Below are 24,660 nucleotides of genomic sequence, written 5' to 3'. Positions count from 1 at the left end.
AGGGAGGCAGGGAAAGCTGTGTCCCAGCGGGATGGGGACGGGGCCACCTCCTGGCATCTAGGGGCTGAAGGTTCTCCTAATGCCCTGTGTGTCCCCCCTGCATCTTTGCAGCCCCCCCGGCGTCCTCCTGGCTCCACAGACACCAGGGCATGGGAGGACCTCGGGACACCACAGTGCACACGTGTGTGTCCATCATGGGGCTCCGTGGAGGCCCTTCCCCATGTCCCCAGCCCCACGGGGACATGCCACCGCATCCAGGGTGCCAAATGCAGCACCAGGACCCACAGGTACCTGCGGGGTGGTTTTATGGAGAAGGTAACTCATCGATTCAGAGAGCAAAGTGCGTGCAACACACGTTTAATGGGGCGGTGTCAGCAGGTGGAGGCCGCGGGGAGGTCCTGCTGCACCAGGCAGGACGTGTCAGGCTTCGGGGACGTCGCCCTCGGGTGACAGCAGCAGCTCGAAGGGGACGAGGGGCCGGATGAGCAGGCGCATGTCGGGGCACACGGGGTTGGCGCGCAGGTTGAGGCTCCGCAGGGAGGCCATGGAGGCCAGAACCTCCACCGGGACCTCTGCGGGAGGGAGCAAATTGGGGACAGAACGTCAGGGGGGGGTTCCTGGAGAAAAGGCTGGCGTTTTTACCCCCCAAAAAAACAGTGCAAGGGGTGCTGGGGAGCTGCAGCGCCCGTGTTTACAGCCTCTCCCCCCTCCTCTTCCTGCTTTTCCGAGTGGAACGGCTGGAGAAGGAGAATACGGGCATTAAAACGCAGCAAGGGAAAAAAAAAAAAAAAAAAAGCAAGAAGCTTCTTTTCTAATTAAAGCCAACAGTAATTTTCCTCAGATCAGAATATGATAATAACGGCGAAATAAAACCAGCTAGCTCAGATCAAAGGCTGCTGGGGAATTGGCGAGGGAAGGGATGACAGCTCCGACTAGGTGCACGCAGCTGCGTGGTGGCATCACCCTCGAGGGAGAGAAACACAGCTCCAGAAGCCCCTCGGATGAGCAGGGAAAGAGTTAAAAGCCCTGGCACTAATCTATGCGTGGTTACACTGCAGCTTGAGAGCTCCTTGAGATGAAAAGGGCAGCTGGTGGCACTCACAGCCTGGATTCGGAGCCCAGGGGCTCCGGGCAGGCATTAATTGAGCTACTTGTCCTCCTGTTTCCCTGGAGAACATCACCCACGGCCTCCAGCTGCGGCTCTGCGTGCCCAGCAGGTGACTCAGGAGCCTCCAGATACCGTCAGCCTGGGTCACAGCCTGGTGGCAGCCCCAGCAGAAGACATGCAGGACCAGGAACCACACGTGGTTGGGATGGTGACAGCAGCAGCGCCAAAACCCAAATCTCCTGCAACCCTCCTGCAGCTAAGCTCACCCTCCCCGACCTCCATTCACCGTCTGCAGAAAACCCATCCTGCTCCCACCAGTCCCACAAGTGAGGCTCCTGCTGCTGGATAGCAGCACCAGGATGATTTTTGGGTGCTTTAGCCCCGTTTCTGAGGCTATACCAAAGGTCTTCTGCCAGCTATCGCAGCTGGCTTGTAGATGACACCAAGCGGGGAGAGAAAAAGTCCTCTTGGTGTCTCCCTCAAGGTCCACTGGGGTGAAATGGGTGTCCCACCATCCTAGTCCTATGCCCCAAGGGCTCCAAGCCTGGGGGGCTGTTAGGTTCAGGCTGGTGGGCTCTCCTTCTCCATCCTCTCTCCCTCTCACCTGCGATCTCGTTCCCTTCCAGGTCGATGCTCTCCAGGGCAGGGGCGGCCGCCAGGGGCTCAGGGAAGCGCCGAAACTTGTTGCGGGCGAGGTTGATGGCCCGCAGGTGCAGCAGGGACCCCAGCTCCTCGGGCAGCCGGTGCAGGAGGTTGCCCTCCAGGTTGAGCTCTGAGGGGAGGAGAGGAGAAAAAAGGCGGAGAATTTGGGGGAGAAAAACGCAGATTGCCCACTTTTTGCCACGAAGCTCCCGCGGGGGACCACAAACAGCGGGAGAAGCGTGCTGTGGGGTGGCGTTCCCTGAGGTGTGGGGGCAGCCCCTTACCTCGCAGCTGGCTGAAGGTGGTGGCGAAGCGGCCGGCAAGGGCCCTCAGCTCGTTGTTGGCCAGCGAGATGCGGTGGATGCCCTCGGCGACGCTCCTCATGGCTTTGTAGATGCCGGCGGGGAAGGCCACCAGCTTGCAGTCGGCCAGGTCTACCCCGGGGAGAGCCGAGTGACGGCCGGGGGCAGGTGCAGGCCGGCGGCTGCCAAACGCCGCGCTCGTCCTCCAAAAAAACCCTCACTGCGCAGCCCCACACGGGGACAGCGGGACGGGACACGCATTTCCCTCACCCCCTCTTCCCAAGCAGGCCTCTCTGCTGCGGGACGAGGATTTGGGGAGAGGGCTGCGACCCCGTCCCCTTCCCCAGCTGCCTCTGGGCTGTGTATTTTTGGGGATTTTGGGGTCCCGGCCTTACCCAGGGCGTCCTCGCGGGCTTCCACCGCCTCGTTCACCCTCCTGGCCACCCTGGCCACCGCCTCGCCCATCCGCCGCTGCATAGGGCCGCCTAGCCGGGGATGGCGGGCGGCTAAAAATAAAATATAAGGCCCGGGACGCCTGCCCCGGGAGCTGGGGGGGCGATGGTGCCAGTGGGAGGGGTGTCCTGGTTTTATTTTTGCTCGGGGTTTGGCAGTGGGGTGGGATGGGGGGGGTGGAAGCCGTGAGGAGGGTGGGGGGGTAAATAATAGGTAAATCCAATGAATAAACACACACAAATATACAAATAAATATACGAAAGATAAAAAAATAAAGAAAAAAGCAAGGAAAAAATGCAAAGAAAAAATAAAATAAAATAAAAATACTGAAAAATGTAAAACCTTTAAAATACAAAAAAAAGGTAAAAGGCAACAATAAAAATACAGAAAAAAAAATAAAAAAAAACAAACAGGTCAAAAGTACACAAATAAAGAATGCAAAAATATGAATCACAAAAATTGTAAAAAAGTAAAAAGTCCAAAAATAAAAGTGCAAACGTAAAAAATTTAAGAATGCAAAAATAAAAGATGATAAAAAGGCATAAGGTGCAAAAATAAAAGGTACAAACACAGAAAACTTAAAAATACAAGAATAAGAAAAAAAGCACAAAAAATATAAAGAAAATTTTTTAATTTTTTTAAATTTTTAATTTTTAAAAATAGAAAAATAAAAGATGGTAAAATAAAATGGTAAAAAGTACAAAAGTTTAAAAAAGACATTAAGAAATTCAAAAACACAAAAAGAAGAAAAGAATAAATAGGTTAAAAGTCCAAAACTAAAAAATATAAACAAAAAACAATGAAAAAACAGAAATGATAAATAAGAAGTGACAGAAAGTCCAAAACTTAAAAATATAAACATAAAAAGAGAAAAAAAAAAAAAAGAAAAGAATAAAAATGTTAAAAGTCCAAAAGTATACAATCATAAAAAAAAACACAAATAAAAAAATACAAACATAAAAAAACACAAATAAAAAATACAAGCATAAAAAATGCAAAAATAAGAACAGAACAATTAAAAAATTAATCTAACCCCCCCACACACCACCCAGGGCGGCCACGTGGCGCCGCCTTCCCGAGCCGGGATCCGAACCCGGGTCCTCCGGGGCGCGGTGCCGGAGCGCTGCCCGCTGCGCCACGTGTGTCGGGCGGGGGCAGGCGGCGGGCCCGCCCCGCGGTGGCGCCGCCCCGGGGACAATAGCGCGGGGCCATGGCGTCCGCCGGCGGCCGCCCGCCCAGCCAGAGCCGCGCCATCCCCACGCGCACCGTGGCCCTCAGCGACGCCACGCAGCTGCCCCCCGACTACTGCACCACCCCCGGCGGCACCCTCTTCTCCACCACGCCGGGAGGTAAGCGTGGCCCGCGGGGCGGAGGAGTTTGCAACCTCCCCCCCCCCCCTCCACCCTCGGGTCCTCGATTTCGAGGGGAAAAAAAGCTTAAAATTGGCGTTCACCCACGCGTGACCCGCGCCCCGGGGCCGTCCTGCCGCTCCGAGGTGGCCGCAGGGTTAGGGGAGGCTCCCACGAGCCGTGGGGGAGCCCCTGGTGCAGCCGGGGACCCCCCCACGAGGCGTGGGAACCCCCCCACGGGGCGTGGGAACCCCCCCAGAGAACGTGGGACCCCCCCCACAGCCGTCCCCACAGCGTGGGACCCCCTTACAGTGCGTGGGACCCCCCCCACGGGGCGTGAAACCCACCCCACGGAGCGTGAGACCCTCCCCACGAAGTGTAGGAAGCCTCCCCACGGAGCGTGGGACCCCCCCACGCGGTTTGGGGACGCTGTACCCGCAGTGTGGGACCCCCTCATGGAGCGTGGCACCCCCCTGCAGAGCGTGGGAGCCCCCCACATGCGGTGTGGGGACCCCCACGGAGCGTGGGAAGCCCCCACAGAGTGTGGGGACCCCCCCACGCGTGGCGTGGGCACCCCCCGTCCCCACGCAGCGGCACCAGCCCCGTTAGGGCTTATTTAGGATTTCGGGACGATCGCTGCGCCCTGAGCCTGAAGCCACCTGGCAGAGGGGATCCACGGGGTTGGCGCCCCAAAATCCCACAGAACCGGGTGGTGTTTTGGGGAGAAAACCCCCAAAACCCCTCTCCCCCCTCGCCGAGTGGCAGCGGGGCTGGGGGGGGGGACGTCACCGCTCCACGGAAGCTGCTCGGTGCCCGCCGGGAGGACCGGCCTCCCTCCGGCACCCCTGGGCCTCCGCGGAGGCTTTTGGAGCGTCCTCGGCTCCGCGCCGCGGTGTTGCTCCGGCGGCGGGTTATCAGCACTGATAAGAGCGCGGGGCAGCGGCGCGGAGCCGCGTCCTCCCTCCCCGAGCCTCCCCGAGCCGCCTGGAGTCTTCTCGAGGCTCCGTGGCTCGGGGTAGAGGCCCTGAGGGAGGCTGCGTGTCCTCATGCGGTGGTGGCCGGCCAGCGGCGACTCCTTCTGCAAACAGAAGAGGCTCGGGGTGGGTCCGGGCGGCCGCCCAAATGCCTCCGAGCGGAGGCCGTCCTCGAGGAGGAGGAAGAGGAGGAGGAGGAGGAGGAGGAGGCCCGTTTGACGAAGGCCGTGTCCCCCCGCCCCAGGTACCCGCATCATCTACGACCGCAAGTTCCTGCTGGACCGCCGCAACTCGCCCATGGCGCAGACGCCGCCGTGCCACCTCCCCGACATCCCCGGCGTCACCAGCCCCGGCGCCGCCACCGACGAGCCCAAGGCGGAGGCCGGCAGCAGCCTGAGCAATCACGACGGGAAGCCATCGGCGGGTACGGGCAGCGGGGCGAGCGGGGTGGCCCCTCCTGGTCCCCCGGGGTGTCCCCGCTTTGGGGACACGCTCACGCCTCTCTCCGTCTCTCTTGCAGGGGACGACGCGCAGTTCGAGATGGACATCTGACCGGGCGCCCTCCTGCTCTCCTTCGCCATTTCCCAGATTTTTTCCTCCCGTTTTATTTTTTTTTTTGTGTGTGTTTATTTTTTTTTTTTTCACCACGTCGCCTTCAGCTCCCATACACCTGCCCCCTTCCCAAAACTCGTTTTAAGGAACAACGCCTGGAAATCGAGGGTGTTTTTTTTTTTTGTTTTGTTTTTGTTTTAGCAGCCGGGCTCCCCCGGAAAATTTCAGCAGCCGTGGTACCCGAGGAGGTACCAGCACCGCCGATGCTGCCCCTCTGGGTGGGGAAAAGTCTTTTGGGGTCCAGGTTTGACCCCGACAGCTCCCGGGCTCCCCGCTTCCACCGGGCAACGCAACGTGGCCGTGCGCTGCGGGCAGCCCTTGGTTTTATGATAAATATTTATATTTTCTGGTACTGAGCAAAAAAGGGGAGAAAAAAAAAAAAAGGGGGAGAAATCTCGCCCTCAGGCCGGGGAGATTTGGGATCTGGGGGGGGGATTTTCTTTGCCAGGTACTGGCATCGGGGTGCTGCGTGAGTGGAGATGCGGATAGGCGTGCGGGTGGGTGCTTGTGACACGCGCACAGATATATATATGTTATATAGAGAGAGATATATTTTTTTTCCTTAAAATGACGATCCGAGGGGGTCCCTCGTGTCCTCGGGGTGGCCGGGGCGGCGCGGAGCGGGGAGGGCGATGGCCGTCAGCCGCGCGGTGCGTTGCGGGACCGCTGCTCCCCGAGCCGAAAAAGCGATAATCCAAGGGACATCCTGCCTTTCTACGACTTTCTACGACGTTTCTACGGCTTTCTACCGAGTTTCTACAACTTTCTACCGAGTTACCTTTCTCGTTGTTCTTTTTTTTTTGTTGTTTTTTTGGCTTGTTTCTTAAACGGGGTTCTGGCTGAAGAGCGAGGAGCGCCCGGCCTCTCGGGGCGGCTTCTCTGCTCTTCAGGGTTTGTCGGTGGTTTTTTCTTTTTGGTTTTCCTGTCTCTTGAAAGAGGTGTTGGGGAGGAGAAGAGCTCTCACCGGTGGTTGCTGTTACAGCGAGGTCAATAAAGATCTTGGTTCTACGACGCTGCTGCCTGCGGGGATTTTCGGCGCGGGGCGGAGGGCTGGGGGTGCCCCGCAGCATCCCGTGCTCACCGAGGGCGTTTTGCCCCGTTTATTCGCGGGGTGGTGAATTGCTCCTCGAAAAGACAGGGCTGTCTGTAGGGGAGGAACAAAATTCCACGTGCTGGGCACGAAATGCCTGCACCTAAATCCTTGCACCGGGGCCGAGCCTGGTGGGGTGGCGGTGGGATGCTCGCGCCACGCCGCGTCCCGGCCTTTACCATTTTCGGGCTGCCTCCAGGCTCCGTTTACATTCCCTGCCCTCCTTCCCGGTGCCACCCGAACGTGTCAAGGCTCCTTCTCTCCTTCCCCTCAGCCTGCCGGGCTTCTGTAAATATTTACGTGGCCCCGTGCGAGCGAGGCAGCAGTGCCAGGGCATTTGGGGTCTCCAGGGGAGGCCGTGCTGGTGTTGCCCCCACGGTCCTGCCTGTGCTGTGGGGTTATAGGGCCGTGTGTGTGTGCGTGTCCCCAAAGGGGTGGGGGCTGTAGCTGGGGGCTGTGAGGTGCCAGGGGGTCCCCAAGGGGATGCGAGGTGCTGGGGGTCCCCAGGGGGCTGCAATATGTCAGGGGGTCCCCAAGGGGCTTCAAGATGTGTGAGGATCCCCAAGGGGCTGTTAGGTGCCAGGGGGTCCCCAAGGTGCTTTAAGGTGCCACGGAGTCCCAAAGGGGCTGCAATATGTGGGGGGACCCCTAAGGGACTGTAGGGTGTGTGTGGGGGTGTCCCCAAGGGACTTAAAGGTGCCAGGGGGTCCCCACAGGTGTACAATGTGCAGGGGGGGTCCCAAGGTGCTTCAAGGTGCCAGGGGGTCCCCAAGGGGATGTGAGGTGCAGGGGGGGGCCCAGGGGGCTGCAATGTACTGGGGTGTCCCCAAGGGACTTCAAGGTGCCGGGGGACCCCAAGGGGCTGCAATATGTAGGGGGACCCCTAAGGGACTGTAGGGTGTGTGTGGGGGGGTCCCCAAGGGGCTGCAATGTACTGGGGTGTCCCCAAGGGATTTCAAGGTCCCGGGGGGACCCCAAGGGGCTGCAAAGTGCCAGGGAGTCCCCAGGGCGCTTCAAGGTCCCAGGGAAACCCCAAGGGGCTGCACCGTGTGTGGGGGGGTCCCCAAGAAGCTGCAATGTACCAGGGGGTCCCCAGGGCGCTTCAAGCTACCGGGGTGTCCCCAAGGGGCTGCAAGGTGCGGGGGGCTCCCCAAGAGGCTGCAGCGTCCCGGAGGGTCCCCGGACCCCCCCGCTGGGTCCCTCCCGTCCCCGTGCCCCTTCCCACGGCCCCGCGGGGGGCTCTGCCCGGCGGGGGGGGGGGGTCCCGAGGGGGGGTCCCTGCCCCGGGGCGGTTCCTGCGCGGGGCTCGGGCGGAGCGCGGCGGCCGCCGGCGGTCATTGGAAGCGCTGGGGAGGCTGAAACCCGCCCCGCCCGGCCCTCCCCGCCCGCCGACGGACAGACGGACGGGCGGCCGGCCGGGCGGACACACGGACGGGGGTGGGGGGCGGCCGTGGGGCTGCGCCTCCAGCCCGGGCCCCGCTGCCCCTATTATGGGGCCGGCCCGGAGCAGCCCCCCGAGGAGCTGAGTTGGGGTCGCAGCCAGGTACCGCACCGGGGAGGGGGTCGGGGGGAGGCACACAGGGGGGCGCGCCCCGTGGGGGATGCTCGAGCCCCTGTTGGGGTGCTTGGGGGGAGGCTCGACCCCGTGTAGGGGTGCTTGGGGAGACGCTGGAGCTCCTATGGGGGTGCTTGGGGGGGTGCTCGAGCCCCTCTGGGGGCGTTTAGGGGATGCTTGAGACGCTATGGGGGCGTTTAGGGGATGCTCGACCCCATACGGGGGTGTTTGGGGGATGCTCGTTCCCCTGTGGGGGTGGTTGGGGAGATGCGCGTCCCCTAAGGGGTGTGTCTGGGGGACACACATTGTTAATTCTGCCCCATAATTTTGCCTTGCCCCATCCCTGAGCCCATCTTACCCCTTCCCCTAGGGTTTTGCAGAAAATCCCACCCGGAGCCCCCCAAACTCCTTCCCCAGGCACCCAGATGCCGTCTGGCTCTGCTGGCGGCACCGGGGTTGGGTTGGGAAGCAAGCCCACCTTCCCATCCTTTTCTTTCTTTTGCCCTTCTCGCCATCCCAAAGCCAGGACCGGCACCCCATTTCCCACCGAATAGGGCACGGTGATGGGGAGCCCCCCCCCGAGCTGTTTTTTTCCCAGCAAATTATTTCCAGACGTGCCGAGGGACATGGGCAAACATCCCCGTGGGGTTATCGCAGCGCTGGGGGTCCCGTGGGGTGCAGGGAGAGATTTTAGGGTGCTCCGGGGGCGAGAAACGCTCTGGGCTTTCTAGGAAACTTCTGCTGGTTGAGATGTGGCGTTGGCCGGCTGTGCCAGCTCGTTAAAATTACTAACGAGGCTGGAAAGCCAGGCTGGGGAGCGAGGAGCCAGCGCAGAGGTGGCTTCCCGAAGGTGCCTGGCGTGTGTGCAGGGAAAAGTGGGAGCCCCCAGTGCCCTGCCTGGCATCTTCCCCTTGAGCCGCAGCCTGCTGGAGCCTCATTTTTGGGGTGGGAAAGGCAAAATTCCCCCAGGAAGAGAGCCCCGGGGAATCACCCCCTTGCTCCCCATCGCCAAGCGCTTTTAGGGTCGATTTCAGGGCTTTTTGGGGTCGAGCGGCTTGCTCCCAGCTCCAGGGGGAAGAGTGGTGCGGGGTGTTATTTCTCACCTTTCCTTTTTAGCTTTCTTTTCACTCAAATTTAGCAGCTTCCTTCCAGCACAGTGAGAGAAGCCCTGTTCCCACCGGCCCCGTCCTGCACCCCAATGGCACGGGCTGGGTTTAGGGGAAAAAACTCCAGGATGATTTCGGTGCCTCCGCCTGCACCCAGGTGGGGAGGATTATTTCCCCAGCTTGTTTTCTCCAGGCTAAAAGCCGAGTTTGCAAGCAGAAAGGGGGGCAGGCCTCGCTTCCTTCCCTTTTCCACCTTTAAAATGAATTTTCTTTAACTCTTTATCTATTTTTTAAGCCACGCAGTGTGCCCCAGCACGCCGCTAGCGTGCCCTTCTCCCCGCTGCCCGAAAACAAGAAGCGCGAGCTCAGCACCGGGGCTCCCTCCCCACCGCAAAGAGGATGTGCCGTCTGTTTGTTTGCCTTTTTTCTTTTTTTTTTTTTTCATTGAATATTTTTTTCTTTTTGGGAAAAGAGGGTGAGAGAGCACGGGCAGTGCCGGGCTCCATCACTTCCTCCCTGCCGGCTCGGCGGTGCCGCGTGCTCCCCGCTCCATCCGGCGGCCGCGGCGCTTCCTGCCGGCGCAGCAGCGGGGAGCACCACAAACTGCCCCTTTTTGGCCCAAATCCCCATCTTTTGGGGACCGTCGGGGCTGCGTCCCCCCTCTGCACAAAGCCGGGGCGGCGCTGCCTGCTGCTTTCTCCCCCCGGAGCCAGCCCCGTGTGGTGCCCTCAGCAAAGGGCATCGCCTGTCCTAATTTAGGAAGCTGCTAATCACCGGCTAGACTGGACAGGGTGTAATTTGGGGCTTTCTCCCAGGGAGAGGCTGCGTCGCGTTGGCAGGGCACGAGGGTGGAGAGGGCGGATGAGGAAAAGCAACGGTGGCACCGTCGCCCCTATAACCAGGGCAAAAAAATCCCAAATCCTCGCCTAGCCGCACAGCGCGGAATAAACCCAAATGCCCCAACCAGGGGGGGATGCGGGCGGTGATTTATTTGTCCCCGCTCGTCCCGCTGACAATGAGGTGGCCGGGCAAGTGCACGCTTCCTCCTGGCCGCGGCAGATGCATCCTGCAGCTGGGGCCCCCCCGCTATATTTAGGCTATTGTGAGCGCCGCCTTTGGGCCCCCGCCAGCTCCCCGCGGGGGGACCGACCCGGCCTCGCGGTCTGCCCGTGGATAATTCGGGGGCCGACGAGGCGGTGGAGGGCTTTCGGGGCCGGGACGGGGTGGGAAATGCCCGCCAGTGAGTGGAAACACTGCTCTTTTCCCACCACCAGTTTGCCATGTGGCTTGCAAACGGGATTTTTTTTATCGATTATTTGTTATTTAGGGGATGTAGGGTGGCTTTCCGCAGGGCGGCTAAAATCCAGCCTCCTGCAGAGCCTGCTGGACACGCTGCGAAGCATCTGCGGGCCGGGGTGCTGGCTGTGTGCGCGCCTTCCAGCACATGCTGTGCCCATCCAGCCCTCTGCAAGCCCGAGTGTTTGCTCTAAAAGCAAGAAAAGCTCCTTTTTTTTCCCCCCGCTCTTCCCAGCAGGGACAGTCGGTGCTTTGTCCCGGGGTGGCCGAGCGTGGCGGGATGCTCCTCGCTGTCGTCCGTCTTTGGGGACGAGCGGGCTCCACGCTCCCGATCCACTCCCTCCTCCGCGAGCACACGCGTGTGCGTGCATGAAGCACGCGTGTGCAAGCGTGCAGGCAGCTACACGCCCGCCCTTGTGCACGCACACGCCCCCCGTGAGCACACACACGTGCAGGGGGGAGCCTGGGAGGAAATTCGGGCCACACGAAACACACAGCAAGATTTCCTGGCTTCCCGAGCCTTTTCCACGTTGCTGGCAGGGCTCATGGCTGTCCTGCGGGGACGGGAAGCCGCCGGGTCACTCTGCAGTGCCATCTGCTGACTCATCAGATTTTGGGGACCGGATCCCGGCTCTCTCCTTCCCCCTCCGCTCCCGCAAACCGAGCCCCGATGGCGGAGGGGCCGCAGCGCCGGGAGCTGGGCTGCACCGGGGCCGGACCCTGCCCGGCGGAGGACGAGGGGGGAGAAAGCCCGTAAGGAGCGCGGGAAGGAAACCGGAGAGCACGGGAAGGGCTGGGTTCGTGTTTCTTCGGAAATGGGCCTCTCCTCGCCGCGCCGGGCGGCCGAAAAAATCCCTCTCACCTCCCCCCTGCTTGTTTTCCCCTGCAGCCGCCTGCGGATGATGGGTACGACCGCCAGCGCGGCGCAGCAGAGCGGCCCAGCCTCCGCCTTCGAGAGTGTGCACGGCATCGGGACCATGGAGGACCAGCGCTCGCTGAGCATCCACTCCTTCCAGACCCTCGGGCTGCACAACAGCAAGGCCAAGTCCATCATCACCAACAAAGTGGCACCCGTGGTCATCACGTGAGTCGGGGCGGCCGCGTGCGAGACCTTCAGGCATCGCCCTCCGTCTGTTTGGTTTGGTGTCCCCGTTGTGTTGGGTGGCCCTATTGCAAGCTCCTGTCCCACTTCAGCAAAAAAAAATTGCTATTTAGAAAAAAAAAATTCAGGCATTGCCCTCCATCTGTTTGGTTTGGTGTCCCTGTTGTGTTGGTGGCCCTATTGCACGCTCCCGTCCCACTCCAGCAAAAAAAAATTGCCTTTTTTTTTAATAATTTTTATTTTTTTTTGTGACTATACCATATATTTTCCCCAGGTATAACTGCCGGGAGGAGTTCCAGATTCACGACGAGCTGCTGAAGGCCAACTACACGGTGGGGCGCATCTCTGAGGCCGCGCCGGAGCACTACCTGGTGCAGGTGGGCATCGCCGCGCCTGGCCCCCGCCCGCCGCCCGTGCTCGGAGCCGGCTCCATCTCTTTCTTACCCCGCAGGGGAAATATTTCATGGTCAGGGACGTGCACGGCAAGCTGGACGTCCTGAACACCACCGGCAGCTGCGGCGCCCCGAATTTTCGGCAAGCCAAGGGTGGCTACGCGGTGTTCGGCATGGGGCAGCCCAGCCTCAACGGCTTCAGGCTGCTTCTGCAGAAGCTGCAGAGGGAGGGCCACAAGGTTGGTGTGGCTCAAAATCGGGGAGTTTCTGCTTTTATGTGTGGGACAGGAGCAGTGGGGTCATGGAGGAGCAATGGGAGATCTTTGGGGAGAGCGGCCTACATGCTCCAGAGCTGCTGGCCATGGAGGAGGGAAGGTTTTTGGGAAGCCTTGTCCTAATACGAGCAGTGCCATCCCTGACACGCCTCATCCGTGGCTGTCTTTCCAGGAGTGCGTCTTCTTCTGCGTCCGCGAAGAGCCCGTGCTCTTCCTGCGGGTGGAGGGCGACTTCGTGGCCTACACGCCGCGGGGCAAGGACAGCCTCCATGAGAACCTCCATGGCCTGCACCGGGGGCCGCGCGTGGAGGACCTGGAGCTCACCATCCGCAAAGAGGTGATGGCAATGGGGCCGTGGCAAGGGCCACCACGCTCTGACGCTCATCTCCACCTAGTTTGGTGCCCAACAGAGCAAAGACTTGAGGAACCGAGATGGAGATGGCCCGTTTTGGGCGTCCCACAGGGGGGTTGGAGGTGGTCGGCCACCCATGGGTGCTGACGGTGATCCCCGTCTCCTCCAGATCCACGACTTCGCGCAGCTGAGCGAGGGGGTCTACTACGTCTACGACGACATCGAGCGGCTGCGGGACGAGCCGCGGGCCGTGCGGGTGCAGGGCGAGGAGGACGTGCAGGTGACGGAGGAGGTGTACCGCCGGCCCGTCTTCCTCCTGCCCACCTACCGCTACCACCGCCTGCCCCTGCCCGCCGACGGCGCCCCGCTGGAGGAGCACTTTGATGCCTTCATCCGCTTCCTCAGGGTGAGGCGGGGGAAAGCGCCGGCTCCGCGGGGGTTTGGGGCGCTGGGGTTTGCTTTCTGCAGCTCTTTGGGGATGGGGGGAAAGGAGCCGCCCCCGGCACAGGCAGGGTGCTGGGGGTGCTCTTGGTAGCTCCGTGCTCGTTGTGCCGGTCGTTACACCACCGCTGTGGTCCCCGTGGGCCCGCACCATCCCTCTCCACCTCCTTTCCTCCTAGGAGAGCCCCGGCCTCCTGCTGCGGGACCCCAGCAGACCCCCCCCGGCGCTGCTCTTCAGCTGCCAGACCGGCGTGGGCAGGACCAACCTGGCCATGGCCATGGCCACCCTCGTCCTCCTCCACCACCGCGGAGCCACGCAGAAGCCCGAGTAAGCAGGGACCGTCCCTGGGGCCATGGGATACCCCGGTGGGCATGGGTTTGATGCCCCCTTTCTTTAATTTTCCCTCCTGTCCCTGTGGGCAGCCCGCAGCCACCGGCTAAAACGTCGCCGAGGGCCAGGTTTCAGGTGATCCAGAGCTTCATCGAGGTGGTTCCCAAAGGGCAGCAGATGGTGGAGGAGGTAAGCGGGGAGCTGCACGGCCCCCGGAGAGCTCGGGGTGGGCAAGGAGGGCTCCGTTGACCGACTCTCCCCATGCAAGGTGGACAGCGCGATCGCCTCCTGCTCGGAGATGCACGACATGAAGGAGGCCGTCCACGAGGCCAAGAAGAAGCTGGAAGGGATTGGGGAAGACCGCCAGACCCAGGTACCACCGCCCGCACGGCTTTGGGGGGGTGAGGAGCAACATCTTCCCGCTCAACACTGCGCCACGCTGAGCCCCAGGGTGTCAGCTGGGGGCCCTCGTTAGCGAGCCGTTAATTAGAGGATGGCTCGGCCTCTTGGCAGCAGTAATTTACAGAAATGTTTCTGTGAGCGGATGGGAAGAATGTAAATTGTGGAAATCTGAGACTTCCTGCGCCCTGGAAGCGTCCCAGGGACATGTGAACCTGGAAGGTTGGGGCGCGGTGCATTTGGGGTTTTTTGTTTTTGGTTGAGGGCTGTGAAATTGGGGAAATCTGCTCTTCCTGGGCATTGCCACTGCCTCTGGTAGACTCCCGTGGGCCAAAAAATTTTATAAAATATTATTTTATCATCTCCGAAACTGTGGAACCGGCAGGTTGAGGTCCAGCAATTCTCCTGCCTCTCCCAGCCAGCTCTCGGCCGGCAGAGGCAGCGCAGACGCCAGGTGCGCCCAGCTCATCCTTTAACTTCCCTTCCAGCCTTTTTGGAGGCGAATTTTTCCATCTGAGTGATGAATGAGCTGTTAGAGCCGGAAGCCCCAAATTTCCCCCTCTCGGTTCCTTTTTTTAGGGTGGATTTGGGTCCGTTTGGTGCTGCTCCAGGTGATGGCACAAAGCTGTGTTCACTCGGCCACGGGGCCAGGTGTGGGTGCAGCCATGGAGGCACCCATGGGTGCCCAGGCTGGGTGCCTTAGGGGTGAAAGGTGCCCCGGGTGACCCTCTCCTCACACCGGGGAGGGCTGCTCCTTGTCTTCCTCGATGGCAGAAAACAAATGGCCGGGGATTGCCGTAAATTAGCCGAGAGGAGTGTTTATTTGAAGTCTGCACATAGTGAGAGCACGTTTAAACAATGGCCAGGGGCCAGGAAAATGTGCCGGGGGGGACACGGGTGGGGGGAGAGGCAGAGAGGAAAGGCACGGAGGATTTATCCCACGAAGAACTGCCCCGAACTGGGTGGAAAAAGCGGAGATTTAGGTCCTGGCGCGATGCAGGGGCTGGGCTGCATCCTGGTGGTACCCTGCCCTCCCTGGTCCCACCCTGGCACAGCTTCATCCTCACGGGCTTTGTGTTGAGTTTCCAGAGCAGACGTGCTGCTCTGCCTCCTGATAGATGGCAGCAGGACGGCTTCATCTCGCAGATATCGAGTCAATAAATACTCATGAATCTGTGCCACTGCCTCGGCGACTCAACCGGGTCCACCTGTGCTGAGGGGAGGATCTCGAGCAGTGCACCTCCTGAATTTCAGGGTTCCCATCGTGTCTAGGATGGGGTTTTGCTTGCAGGGAAGGAGGACTGGGTGTACGTGGCCCCTGAAGTCGAGGTCGGGTGGTTTCTGAATTGCAGAAAGTCCCCAGGTTCCCAGCTTGCATCCCCAGCAGGACACCCAGCAGCCCCTGGGGAAACCCAGCAGCCAGAGCACCTCGGCCGTAGAGGTGCCTGGGGTGGTGTGAGCACCTTGCATGGATCAGCCCCGCTCCGTTTGGGTTTTGGTCTCTGTCAGCATCTGGACATTGTCTCTCCGGGACAGGCAGGCAGCTCGTGTCCTGTTGGACCCGCTCCCGGCGCGTCCCTGGGTGAAGAGGAAGGCTTTGTTTGATCCGAAAGGCGAATTTATGGCTCTGAGCATCACTCGGTGTGGAAAAACTTGAAATGTTTCATTTTAAAACTAAACAAAACAAAAAAAAAAAAGCAGTGAAAATGATTCCAGATAGGGTTCTGGAGGGTTTTCACCCCTCTCCTCGTTTGGAAGCAGTTTCTTTCCAAGCAAACAACTCGGTGAAGTTAGTGTAAATATGCAAAAAGACACATAAAAAATGAAACCTTCTGAGGGATTTCAGGGGTATTTCGATCTCCTTTTCCCCCAAAGTGACTGTTTTCAAATGCCTTGGGCCAGCTTGCGTGCTGCTCTTCTGTGCCAGCTCATGGGGCTCTCCTGCCCCGCGTGCGGGGCTCCAGGAGAAGGGGCTCCGGCTCCGTGCTGGCCGTGACACCACTCGCGCTTACTTCCAGGGGGGCAGCACCAAAGAACATTGCCTCCAGAGGGTCCAGCAGAGCCTCGAGCGCTACTTCTACCTGGTTGCCTTCAACTACTACCTTCACGAGCAGGTAAGGGTGGCGGGGCCACCTCCGAGCTGCCGTGGCTGGGAGCGCCAGGGGGTTTTGGAAGTGCGCGGAGGCGGAGAGGTGCCGGGCAGGGGGAGCGAGCCCAGGCTGACGGCGCGCCCCCCCGGCCCCCCGCCGGCAGTACCCCCTGGGCTTTGCCCTCAGCTTCAGCAGGTGGATGTGCCGGCACCCCGAGCTGTACCGGCTGCAGGCGGACATCGGCTCCCCCGAGCTCGCCGTCCCCGGGGACCTCCTGGCCAAGGGGGCGCGGGTGCTGGTGAGTACCCGTCCCGGTGCCCGACCCCAGATTGGTTTGGCGGGGTGGGAGGAGCGGGGTCGCTCCGTGGCAGGGCAGGAGGGGAGTTTTTGGGGGTCCCCGGGTCCAGGTGCTTGGTGAGGATGGGGCGCCCAGCCCTGTCCGTCCCGCTGCAGGTGGCGGACGAGCGCTTCTGCCCAGACGTGCTGAGCACCGTCAAGGAGATGAGCGTGGCCAATTTCCGACGGGTGCCCAAGATGCCCGTCTACGGGACGGCGCAGCCCAGCTCCAAGGTGAGGAGCACGCACCCCGCACAGGGCAGGGCCACCCCTCCTGGTGCCGTCCCCTCACCACGGCCACCCTTTCCCCTAGACCCTCGGGAGCGTCCTGCGGTACCTGACGGACACGAAGAGGAAGCACTCGCGCATCCTGTGGGTCAACCTGCGGGAGGAGGTGGTGCTGGAGGGGAACGAGCAGGTCTACACGCTCAGGGAGCCGGGGAGCCTTGACAAGCTCGTCCCCATGCCCGCTTCCACGCCCGAGCAGCTGGAGGTGAGCCTGGGGTTTTGGGGTGCCTCATCCTGCCTCGGGGCAGGAGGGACGAGGGGAGGGTGGACAAAGGTTGCACCAGGACGCTGGAGGATGCTCCCCAGCGCTGTTTCTGGCTGTGCTGCTGATCTCCTCCTGGCCTCTGTCGTGCCCTTCCTCTTCTTCGTGCTTCAAAACGTTACCCTCTGGCCCATTTGAGCTAAATTTGACCTCGTTTTCCATTCTTGCGAGGTTTTTGCAGATAAACAGCTGGATGTGGGACAGAGGCGTAGGTCGCGTTCCCGCTGAGGGAAAGGCATCTCCCCCTCTGCAGAGCCCTCCTGAGAGATGTGCACAGGGAAACCGGGCTCTGTTAGTCCCTCAGCCCTCATTGCTCCTTTTTTGGGGCTTTTTTTGGGGCAGGGAGCGGGGTTCAGCTGCCAGCAGCACCATGGCGGCATGGAGGAGCTCTGTGGGGTCCGGGAGGACTGTGGTGCCCACAGTCCCTGGGCAAAAGTGGTGGGCATGGTACATGGGTCTGTGTTGGCTGCAGGGTGGTTGAGAGGGGATTAAAAAAATAAAAATAAAATAAGAGGAAGAGGTGGACGAGGAGCAGGTCTGGTGAAGGCGAGGGCTCCTCCATCCTCTGCAGAAGCTCGAGGCCGCGCTGAAGGGCGACCTGCTGAAGTCGCAGCAGTGGCTGGAGGTCTACCTGGAGGCGGAGAAGCAGATGAAGATGTTCAAGAGCTGCCTGACCACCCAGGAGATCTTCAACCAGCACAAGAGCACCTGCCCGGGCCTAACCTACCGGCGCATCCCCATCCCCGACTTCTGTGCCCCCAAGGAGCAGGTACCGCCCGTGTCCCCTTGTCCCTTCGCCTGGGCGGGGGGCAGCACCCTCCCTAAATCCCGGCTTTGCCCTCGGCAGGACTTTGACCGGCTGCTGGAGGCGATGAAGACCACCCTGGCCGAGGACTCGCGGGCAGCCTTCGTCTTCAACTGCGCCAGCGGCCGGGGCCGGACCACCACGGCCATGGTCATCGCCGTGCTGGCGCTCTGGCACTGCGCTGTGGGTACCGGTGCCCATGGCTGGTGGGGAGCTCAGGGGGTTGTTCCTACGTGCACCTAACTCCCCGACCCTCCCTGCCCCTCCACAGGGTGTCCCCGAGGCGAGCGAGGACGAGATCGTGAGCGTGCCCGACGCCAAGTACACCAAGGGGGAGTTTGAGGTGAGTCCTGCAGCTGCTGTAGGGTCTTCTGGGCACTGCAAGATGCGCCAGCCCGCCTCGCCTGGAGGGAATAGGGCCTCCCCTGGGGCAGGAGGTGAGCACAGGTATGGGGAGGTTGGTTTGGGGGCTGCAGGTGGAGGCCCTTTTGCTTTGTCCCCGCTGCAGGTGGTGATGAAGGTGGTCCAGCTCCTGCCCGACGGCCACCGGATGAAGAAGGAGGTGGACATGGCCCTGGACACGGTCAGCGAGACCATGACGCCCATGCACTACCACCTCCGAGAAATCATCATCTGCACCTACCGGCAGGTGAGCAGCACCTCCGGGCCCCTTTCCATTTTCGGGACCCCTCACCCAAGGTGCTGGGGTCGTGGTGGTCCAGCACCCCGCGCACCCCTCTCCGAGCCGCGTCCCGGCGCTGCAGCCGGCAGAGGGCAGGGCCGCTCCGTCCCCTTCTCCTCCCATCCCCGCTGGCTCCTCCGGCTCTGGCGGGGAGCTGCTCCCATTAATTAGCAGCATTATTTCTCGGAAGACGCCCGCCCGTTCCCGCGACCTCCCTGCCCCTCTTGCTGGTGCTTGGCAGCGAGGAGCAGCGCAGGGGTGTTCCTGGGCCGCATCCTGTTTCCCGGCCAGCTGCCTCCAGCCCGGCCTGATGGGGAAGGGAGATAAGCAGGGAGCCATCCGCTGCCCGGCTCCCCTGCCATAGGAAGAGCCTTTTATTGCCACTTTGGAGAGAACATGTGCAAATGCTTGCTTTTTTTTGCCTTTTTTTCCCCCAAAAAGTGAGCCCAGGATGGGCAGGCTCCGTGGGGACATCTCTGCTCTGGCTGGCAGATGCAAGCTGGAAGAAACGGGCGTGCTTCCAGGCACCCCAAACCCCCTTCTGGGCTTTGCAAAATGGGTTTGGGTTGCATCCTGCTCTTTGTTTCGCTCTCGGGTGGGTGGGAGCAGCTTTCAGAGCCTTGCAGGGGATGCTCCGCAGGATTAGGACGATCGGGAGGGAAGGACAATGTGTGGTGCTCGGCTCGGATTCCTCCCCAGCCCATCCCATCCCAACCCAGGAGGAAAAAATAGGTTGATGCATTCCTTCCGCTGCCGGAAGATGTGTTGTTTGGGGAGGTTTCCTCGGCAGGAGCCGGCAGCAGAGAGCCGCCTGCTTCCTCCCAGCCTGGCTGCTGCAGAGCTGTCCTGGGTTTGCTGCAGTGTTTTTTGGGATAAATGTTATGAGGATAGCAATCTGCGTGAGGTTCCTTGGTTTATTGGTCATTTCTGCGGGGCCACGTTGCTCTGATGCTGGTTGTGGTCTTTAACCCAGTTGTGTCCTCTCCATCTGCCACTTCTGGGCTTCGAGCAGGGTTAGAAACACTCACAGAAGCCACATGAGGATCCACTCTACCCAAATCTTGGCATGTACAAGTAGAGGAGATGTCTTTACCCAGGGCAGATGTGATCTCACAGTCCTGCCACGAACAGGGCTGTAAAGGTGGGGAAAAAATACAAATAAATGAAAGCTGGAGCAGTTTGCCCTGCTCCCACCTGGCGAGGGGCAGGATGCTGGGCATGGGCATAGCAATGCCTCCTCTGTTTTTGAGGGCTGTGGGGTAAAAGGGGAAGCTTTTTATGTTGCTGGAAGCCACGACCTGATGAGGGTTTAGGCTGCTGAGCTTCTTTTTGTCCCTGTGCTTCCAGGGGCGGTCGGGCAAGGACGAGCAGGAGCGGCGGCTGCTGCGGCTGAGGAGCTTGCAGTACCTGGAGCGCTACATCTACCTGATCCTCTTCAACGCCTACCTGCACCTGGAGAAGAAGGACTCCTGGCAGCGGCCCTTCAGCCTCTGGATGCGCGAGGTAGGGCTTTTATTTGGACCAGAGTTTGGTGTGATAGGAAGGTGCCCCCGTTCTCGGCCATTATTCGGCACGTGCCGTCATCATGCACGCGGAACGGGTGCTGGACCCAGCCCACTGTCACCTCTCATCGCAGCCCAAAACACCAGCTCTGAGCACTCCCAGGGCTGGGAAGGCTGTGGTTGCAACACAGCATCCTAAATAAGCTGTTTATTAACCCACCTGGATTTCCTAAAACCCAATTCGGGTTTTAGGAAAACACTGCACCTTGGCAAGCTGGGAGAGCCTTGTCCCTTGCCCCATGCCACTAATTCGTGCTGGGAAATATTCCTGGTGCCAGGTCCTCCTCCTAGCGCAGGTCCAGGAGGTTGTATCCTGTATGCTTGCATAGGGATGATCTTACAAAGCACCCCATATTTAATTTTTTATTGTGTTTTGATGTGCAAAACACACTGTGATGCTCCTTGTCCCTCCTCATGCTCCAGCTCCTTGACCCCAGCCTCGCTCCTCAAGGCACAGCTCGGGGGAGGAGGGAGAAGACCTCATATCCAAGAAATCCCCACCAGCCGCATTGTTCTGGAAGAATTTTTGCTCTTTTCCTCATCCTGGGCTTAAACCTGCCTCCTGTGCCCCTGTTTTCAGGGAGGAGGTGCGCCCCACCGCGCATCAAAGGAGCCTTTGGCTCCACGCGGTGCTCCAGCACAAGCTTTGCATTTTCAGTTCTTTCTCAAAAAAAAAAAAAAAAAAAAAAACATCAACAAGGCGACATTGTAACTTCTTTTCCGGAAGGGTGCCAAAGCTAACAAACCATAAAGCTGCTTATAAAACCATTCAGCAGCTGGAGGGAAGCTCGGGGAGGGGTCGGTGCCACGCAGGCGGTGGTCCATGCCTCTCCCCGGCTTGGGGTCACGCACGGGGGCGCCGCGGCCGCTGCTCCCCCTCCTCTTTATGGGGTTGGAGGACGGGTGGAGGGGGAAAAACCGCCTCAACCTCTCTGCTCTGCTTCCAGGTGGCGGCCGTGGCCGGTGTCTACGAGGTGCTGGACCGGCTGGGCTTCCCTGAGCTGGAGGGGCCGGAGGATGAGGAGCCACTGCGGAGGCTGCGCGGGCGCTGGCGGGCGCAGAGCGGCGGGGACCTGGTGTAGGGGGACGGAGAGGGATGCTGCCTTCAGGAAAATAGACTGTTTTCCCCTGAAAAAAAAATAATAAAAAAATTAAAAAAAAAAAAAAAAAGATGGGGAGAGGGAGGGAGGGGATAGCCCCGAAGCTACTACCTTCAGGAGAAGAATTGAGGGGGTTCTTCACGATGCAATAAAAGTGTTGTAAATTAAACAAAAAGCTGTCGGACAGGTGCTTAATGCTGAGCATGCTGTGGGTGTGTATGGTTATACAGATACACTAATACATTTTTATATACACACACATATGTATGGGTTTGTGTACCTACAGACCCGAGCCCTTGTACCCTGGTATATACGGCTATGTATACATACAGACCCAAACCTTTGTAGCCTGGGTTGGGGCTCACGGAGGCCATGGTCCTTGCACATCCAGGGATTTTTAGTTTTGGGGTGTATTTGCTTGTTCTTCCTGATTTTCAGCTGTGGATGGGGCTGGGGTTCAGCGGTGAGAAGGCAGGGGGTGAGTGGGAGCCTTGCCTCTGAGCATTAGGACGGGGGAAGATACATCTGGAATATGCTTACCAGCATAATCAGTGCTGCAAGATTTATTTTTAATTACGTGATTGGGTGCAAAATGAAGTTAATGAAGAAAGGGTGCTCAGTGGGGCACCCCGTCCCTGCAGGCTGGGCTCTGGGGAGGGCAGGAGCGGGACAGGACGGGGTGATAGGGCCGGATGCGGGGTAGCAGAGCAGCAGCACACACTCCGTCTGCCCCAGCAGCCACTTTCATCCACTGCCAGCGGCAGGAGGTGCAGACAGCAGAAATTAAAAAGCAGAGGGTGGAAAAAAAAAATAATTTAAAAATAGCAAGAGTTTTTTTTTTTTTTTTTTTTTTAAAGAGTTGGCATGGCTCCTGCTGCAGTTTGAGAGCCCCACTTCCCCGAAGGTTCCTTCGACAGTGTTTTATTTCTGACTTAACCGGGTGTTTTGGTTTTCCTTTTTCTTTTTAAATTCAAAAATATTTTGTCCCAGCTGGATGTTTTCTGTTCATTTTTTTAGCGATGGGAATGGGCTCATGGGGAATAATGGGACGCACTGGGCGGCTGCGCCTTCTCCTGCCCCTTTGCCCCCCACAAAACCCTGCCTAATAACCAGCGGAGAGGCTGAGCAGGGGCTTAATTAGGCAGGTTTTTAATTGCTTCGGACCCCCGGCCCTTTAATCTGGGTAATGAAGGCTGGAGATTTGCATCACCTGCACCGGGGGGCTCAAAGGCTTCTTTCTGCTTTCCCACCTTCGTAACAAGTGATTTCAAGCAGAAACGATTGACTGGAAGGAAAAGGCCGAGGAGGGTATGAATGAGTGTGGATGTGAAAAACTGAGCGTTCCCTATGTATTTGGGGGTGAGAACATGGCTGGTGAAATAAAGCCCTAAAGATGTTGGGCAGCCGGGAAGGTGAGCTGACCCAGGGCGCCGGCGAGGAGCGCGGAAAAATGGGAAGGAAATTGTGCTGTGAGGTGTGCCCCCGCGGGATGCACGCGTGGGCCGGGGTGGGGTATGGAAACTTGGAGGAAAACGCCCCAATTCCACCCCTGGAAAAAAAAAAAAAAAAGCTATTCGTGTCACTGAACGTGGCCTTTGTGGCAGCGGGGCTAGGGGAGCCTGCCTGTAATGAGTTATGATGAAGTTGGCGGGGCTACGTGGTCCTTCCTGGCCACGGGAGGTAAAGGTGCGTTTATTATTTTCCCCATTTTCTTTATTTTGGTCTCTTTTCTCCTTTCGCTTCTCCGGTGAAGGAAAGTTGCTTTCATCAGGCTCCGCTTGCGCCGTCTTCATCCATTCATACCCAGCTCTGCCTCCGCAAAAAGAAAAGACCTGTCAGAAAATAGCTAAATTGATAAATTCTCTGCTTAATGGGGGGAAAGGGAGCAAGGACCCTTTCCTTCACCCCTTGTGAACCTCCCCTTAAATAAAGCAGCCTGGGGAAAGGGGCTTTGACCTGCAAAGCTGCATCTTCCATGGGCTGGAGCTCTCACTCGGTCCTTCAACACACATTGATGGGGGCAGTGGGCCCCCCTCTATTTTATCAAATAGATTTTTATTTTAATTTTTATTTACCTATTTAGCATTTGGAGAAGCAGCCCTGACCCAGCAGCTCCCTTGGAGGTTCCCGTGTTTTCCTTTCCGCGCCGCACAGGGAGGCTGTTGGACCTCAGCGCGGCGAGCGCATCTGTGTTTCATTTTCCAGCGAAAGAATAGCAATTAAGATGCTTCTGCAGAGCCAAGGGCTTGGGAAACTAAAAATAAATGCCATGCACGAGCAGCCCCAGACTGCATCCATTAAAAGGAGCAACTGCAACAATCAAAAGTTGGGGGCATCGTGCAGACCGTGGGCTTGAAAAGGCTTTTCCTCGCTGTTTCCTTGCGTATTGGGGGCAGAAAAGCTGTTTTCTGGCCCCTGTGCGAATGAAAAATTGATTTTTCCCAGGTTGAGGTGGAAGATTGGAAGCCGTGCGGCGGCTCTGGGGGGCTCGCTGGCGAGCTGGCAGCGGCCGTGCCAGAACGCTAAGTGGCTGTGAGGATGAGCGAGGCCCCGGGGGGACGGGAAGTGCTCAGCGGCTGGCCTGAAGGCGAGAAAAAAAAGCCACAGGTTTGGGTTTTACACACCAGTAAGTTTCACTTTAGCGAGAGGATGATTAAAAATGAATAATGCGGTCGGTGCGCATAAAGGAGAAGGCGTATCCTCAGGGAGGCTGTGCGAAGCTAGCCTGGCTCATCGCATTGATTTATTGGGTTCTTTTGTATTTCTTTAGGAAATTAGCCTGTTATCCTGTTTGTGGACAAATACCTCCCCGTGCAGCTTGGTGCGGAGCCCATCACCCTGCTGTCAGGTCTGGGATCGGTGCTGTATCTCCCACACCTCCTCCCCATCCCCGCCACCCCACGTTTCCATCGGGGTCGCAGCCTTTGGGCATGCCCCTAAAATATTTCGGGTGCAGGCGCTGGCCGCAGGGGTCTCTCTCCAAACCGTGCTTTCTCAGCCGGAGCGGCGGTTCCTAGAAGGAGAGCAACTTTTTCCCTTCTCCTTTTCCACTAGGGTCTGGAAGCCACCCAGGGCTGTTGGTATAAATCTCCCTGACCTTGTTTCCCATCTCCAGGCTCGCTGCTCGGCTCCCCTGGCACTGGAAGGGTTGGTGGTTGGGTTGGACAACCACATCTCGTGGAAGACGTCCGTGCCTATAAACCGGATGGGTTTGAAGGGCCCCTTCCAGCCTCGATCGTCCCACGGAGCCCATGTGAATGACTAGCAGGGCACAATGAAACAGGAAACTTATCCCGGGGTCTCCCGGAGGCTGCCTCCAGCTTCGGAGGTCTTTAAGCAGGGATTAGAGAGGGATCCGGCAGGAATGGTCCCGCCTGGGGGCAGCCAGCCTCCGGCCCATGTGCCTGCCTCCACAAGCAGGGCTGGAGCAGGGACGGACCCGTCTTTCCCAGGGGCTTGCAGATTTCTTCCTGCCTCACATCGTGCTGCGGCGGGATGGCGGCGATTTAGGAAAAGCTGACTTCGCAGCCCCCCCGGGAAGGCTTTTTCTGCACCATCGGTGGGACAAAAGCAGAGCACAGCGCCCAAAGCCCTTGGGGGTCCCCTCAGGCCTGCCCCGAGTGGCTCTGCTCGCTGGCCCCACGCTGCCGGGCCTGCCCGTGGAGGCCGGAGGCCGGGGCCGCGCTCCCGCCCGCGCGCGCCTTCTGCCACCGATGCTGCAGCAGTAAATATTTTGTTTTAATCTAATCGCGGCCC

General features: G+C 59.2%; 3 protein-coding genes across 5 annotated transcripts; 2 read left to right on the top strand and 1 right to left on the bottom strand.

Moving 5' to 3' along the window:
- Nucleotides 1–420: 420 nt before the first annotated feature.
- Nucleotides 421–2,529, bottom strand: LRRC20 (leucine rich repeat containing 20). Its single transcript, XM_032191792.1, has 4 exons — nt 2,448–2,529; nt 2,035–2,184; nt 1,713–1,880; nt 421–572 (listed from the first exon to the last, which is right to left on the bottom strand). Exons 1-4 carry the CDS (start codon nt 2,527–2,529, stop codon nt 421–423), a joined length of 552 nt encoding a protein of 183 aa, XP_032047683.1.
- A 1,179-nt stretch (nt 2,530–3,708) lies between these two features.
- On the top strand, nt 3,709–5,437 carry EIF4EBP2 (eukaryotic translation initiation factor 4E binding protein 2). Its single transcript, XM_032191307.1, has 3 exons — nt 3,709–3,854; nt 5,073–5,252; nt 5,349–5,437. The coding sequence occupies exons 1-3, from the start codon at nt 3,716–3,718 to the stop codon at nt 5,378–5,380; spliced, it is 351 nt and encodes a 116-aa protein (XP_032047198.1). The 5' UTR covers nt 3,709–3,715; the 3' UTR covers nt 5,381–5,437.
- A 2,519-nt stretch (nt 5,438–7,956) lies between these two features.
- Nucleotides 7,957–21,073, top strand: PALD1 (phosphatase domain containing paladin 1). 3 transcript variants are annotated; one of them, XM_032191777.1, is made up of 19 exons: nt 7,957–8,073; nt 11,377–11,571; nt 11,864–11,966; nt 12,041–12,220; nt 12,429–12,593; nt 12,778–13,014; nt 13,229–13,377; nt 13,473–13,569; nt 13,649–13,753; nt 15,798–15,893; nt 16,033–16,167; nt 16,323–16,439; nt 16,519–16,698; nt 17,327–17,524; nt 17,603–17,743; nt 17,832–17,903; nt 18,069–18,209; nt 19,590–19,745; nt 20,752–21,073. In XM_032191777.1, the coding sequence occupies exons 2-19, from the start codon at nt 11,387–11,389 to the stop codon at nt 20,884–20,886; spliced, it is 2,592 nt and encodes an 863-aa protein (XP_032047668.1). In that variant the 5' UTR covers nt 7,957–8,073; nt 11,377–11,386; the 3' UTR covers nt 20,887–21,073. The 3 variants fall into 3 exon arrangements, with proteins under 3 accessions (XP_032047668.1, XP_032047665.1, XP_032047667.1); XM_032191774.1 differs by lacking the exon at nt 7,957–8,073 and adding an exon at nt 11,049–11,240; XM_032191776.1 differs by lacking the exon at nt 7,957–8,073 and adding an exon at nt 11,201–11,284.
- The last annotated feature ends 3,587 nt before the right edge of the window (nt 21,074–24,660 follow it).

The sequence above is a fragment of the Aythya fuligula genome, chromosome 7 (assembly GCF_009819795.1).
Source record: "Aythya fuligula isolate bAytFul2 chromosome 7, bAytFul2.pri, whole genome shotgun sequence".
Classification (NCBI taxonomy): Eukaryota; Metazoa; Chordata; class Aves; order Anseriformes; family Anatidae; genus Aythya; species Aythya fuligula.
Note: the sequence above shows the minus strand (reverse complement) of the source record. Positions and strands in the feature narration are given on the sequence as shown.

Coding starts and splice junctions, on each gene's coding strand:
- LRRC20 (XM_032191792.1), bottom strand. CDS start 2,529: ATGCAGCGGCGGATGGGCGAGGCGGTGGCCAGGGTGGCCAGGAGGGTG. Junction 2,185..2,447: donor AGCCCGCGAGGACGCCCTGG/GTAAGGCCGGGA, acceptor TCCCCGGGGTAG/ACCTGGCCGACTGCAAGCTG. Junction 573..1,712: donor GGAAGGGAACGAGATCGCAG/GTGAGAGGGAGA, acceptor TCCCTCCCGCAG/AGGTCCCGGTGGAGGTTCTG.
- EIF4EBP2 (XM_032191307.1), top strand. CDS start 3,716: ATGGCGTCCGCCGGCGGCCGCCCGCCCAGCCAGAGCCGCGCCATCCCC. Junction 3,855..5,072: donor CTTCTCCACCACGCCGGGAG/GTAAGCGTGGCC, acceptor CCCCCGCCCCAG/GTACCCGCATCATCTACGAC. Junction 5,253..5,348: donor CGACGGGAAGCCATCGGCGG/GTACGGGCAGCG, acceptor TCTCTCTTGCAG/GGGACGACGCGCAGTTCGAG.
- PALD1 (XM_032191774.1), top strand. CDS start 11,158: ATGGCGGAGGGGCCGCAGCGCCGGGAGCTGGGCTGCACCGGGGCCGGA. Junction 11,241..11,376: donor GACGAGGGGGGAGAAAGCCC/GTAAGGAGCGCG, acceptor TTTCCCCTGCAG/CCGCCTGCGGATGATGGGTA. Junction 19,746..20,751: donor TCAGCCTCTGGATGCGCGAG/GTAGGGCTTTTA, acceptor CTCTGCTTCCAG/GTGGCGGCCGTGGCCGGTGT.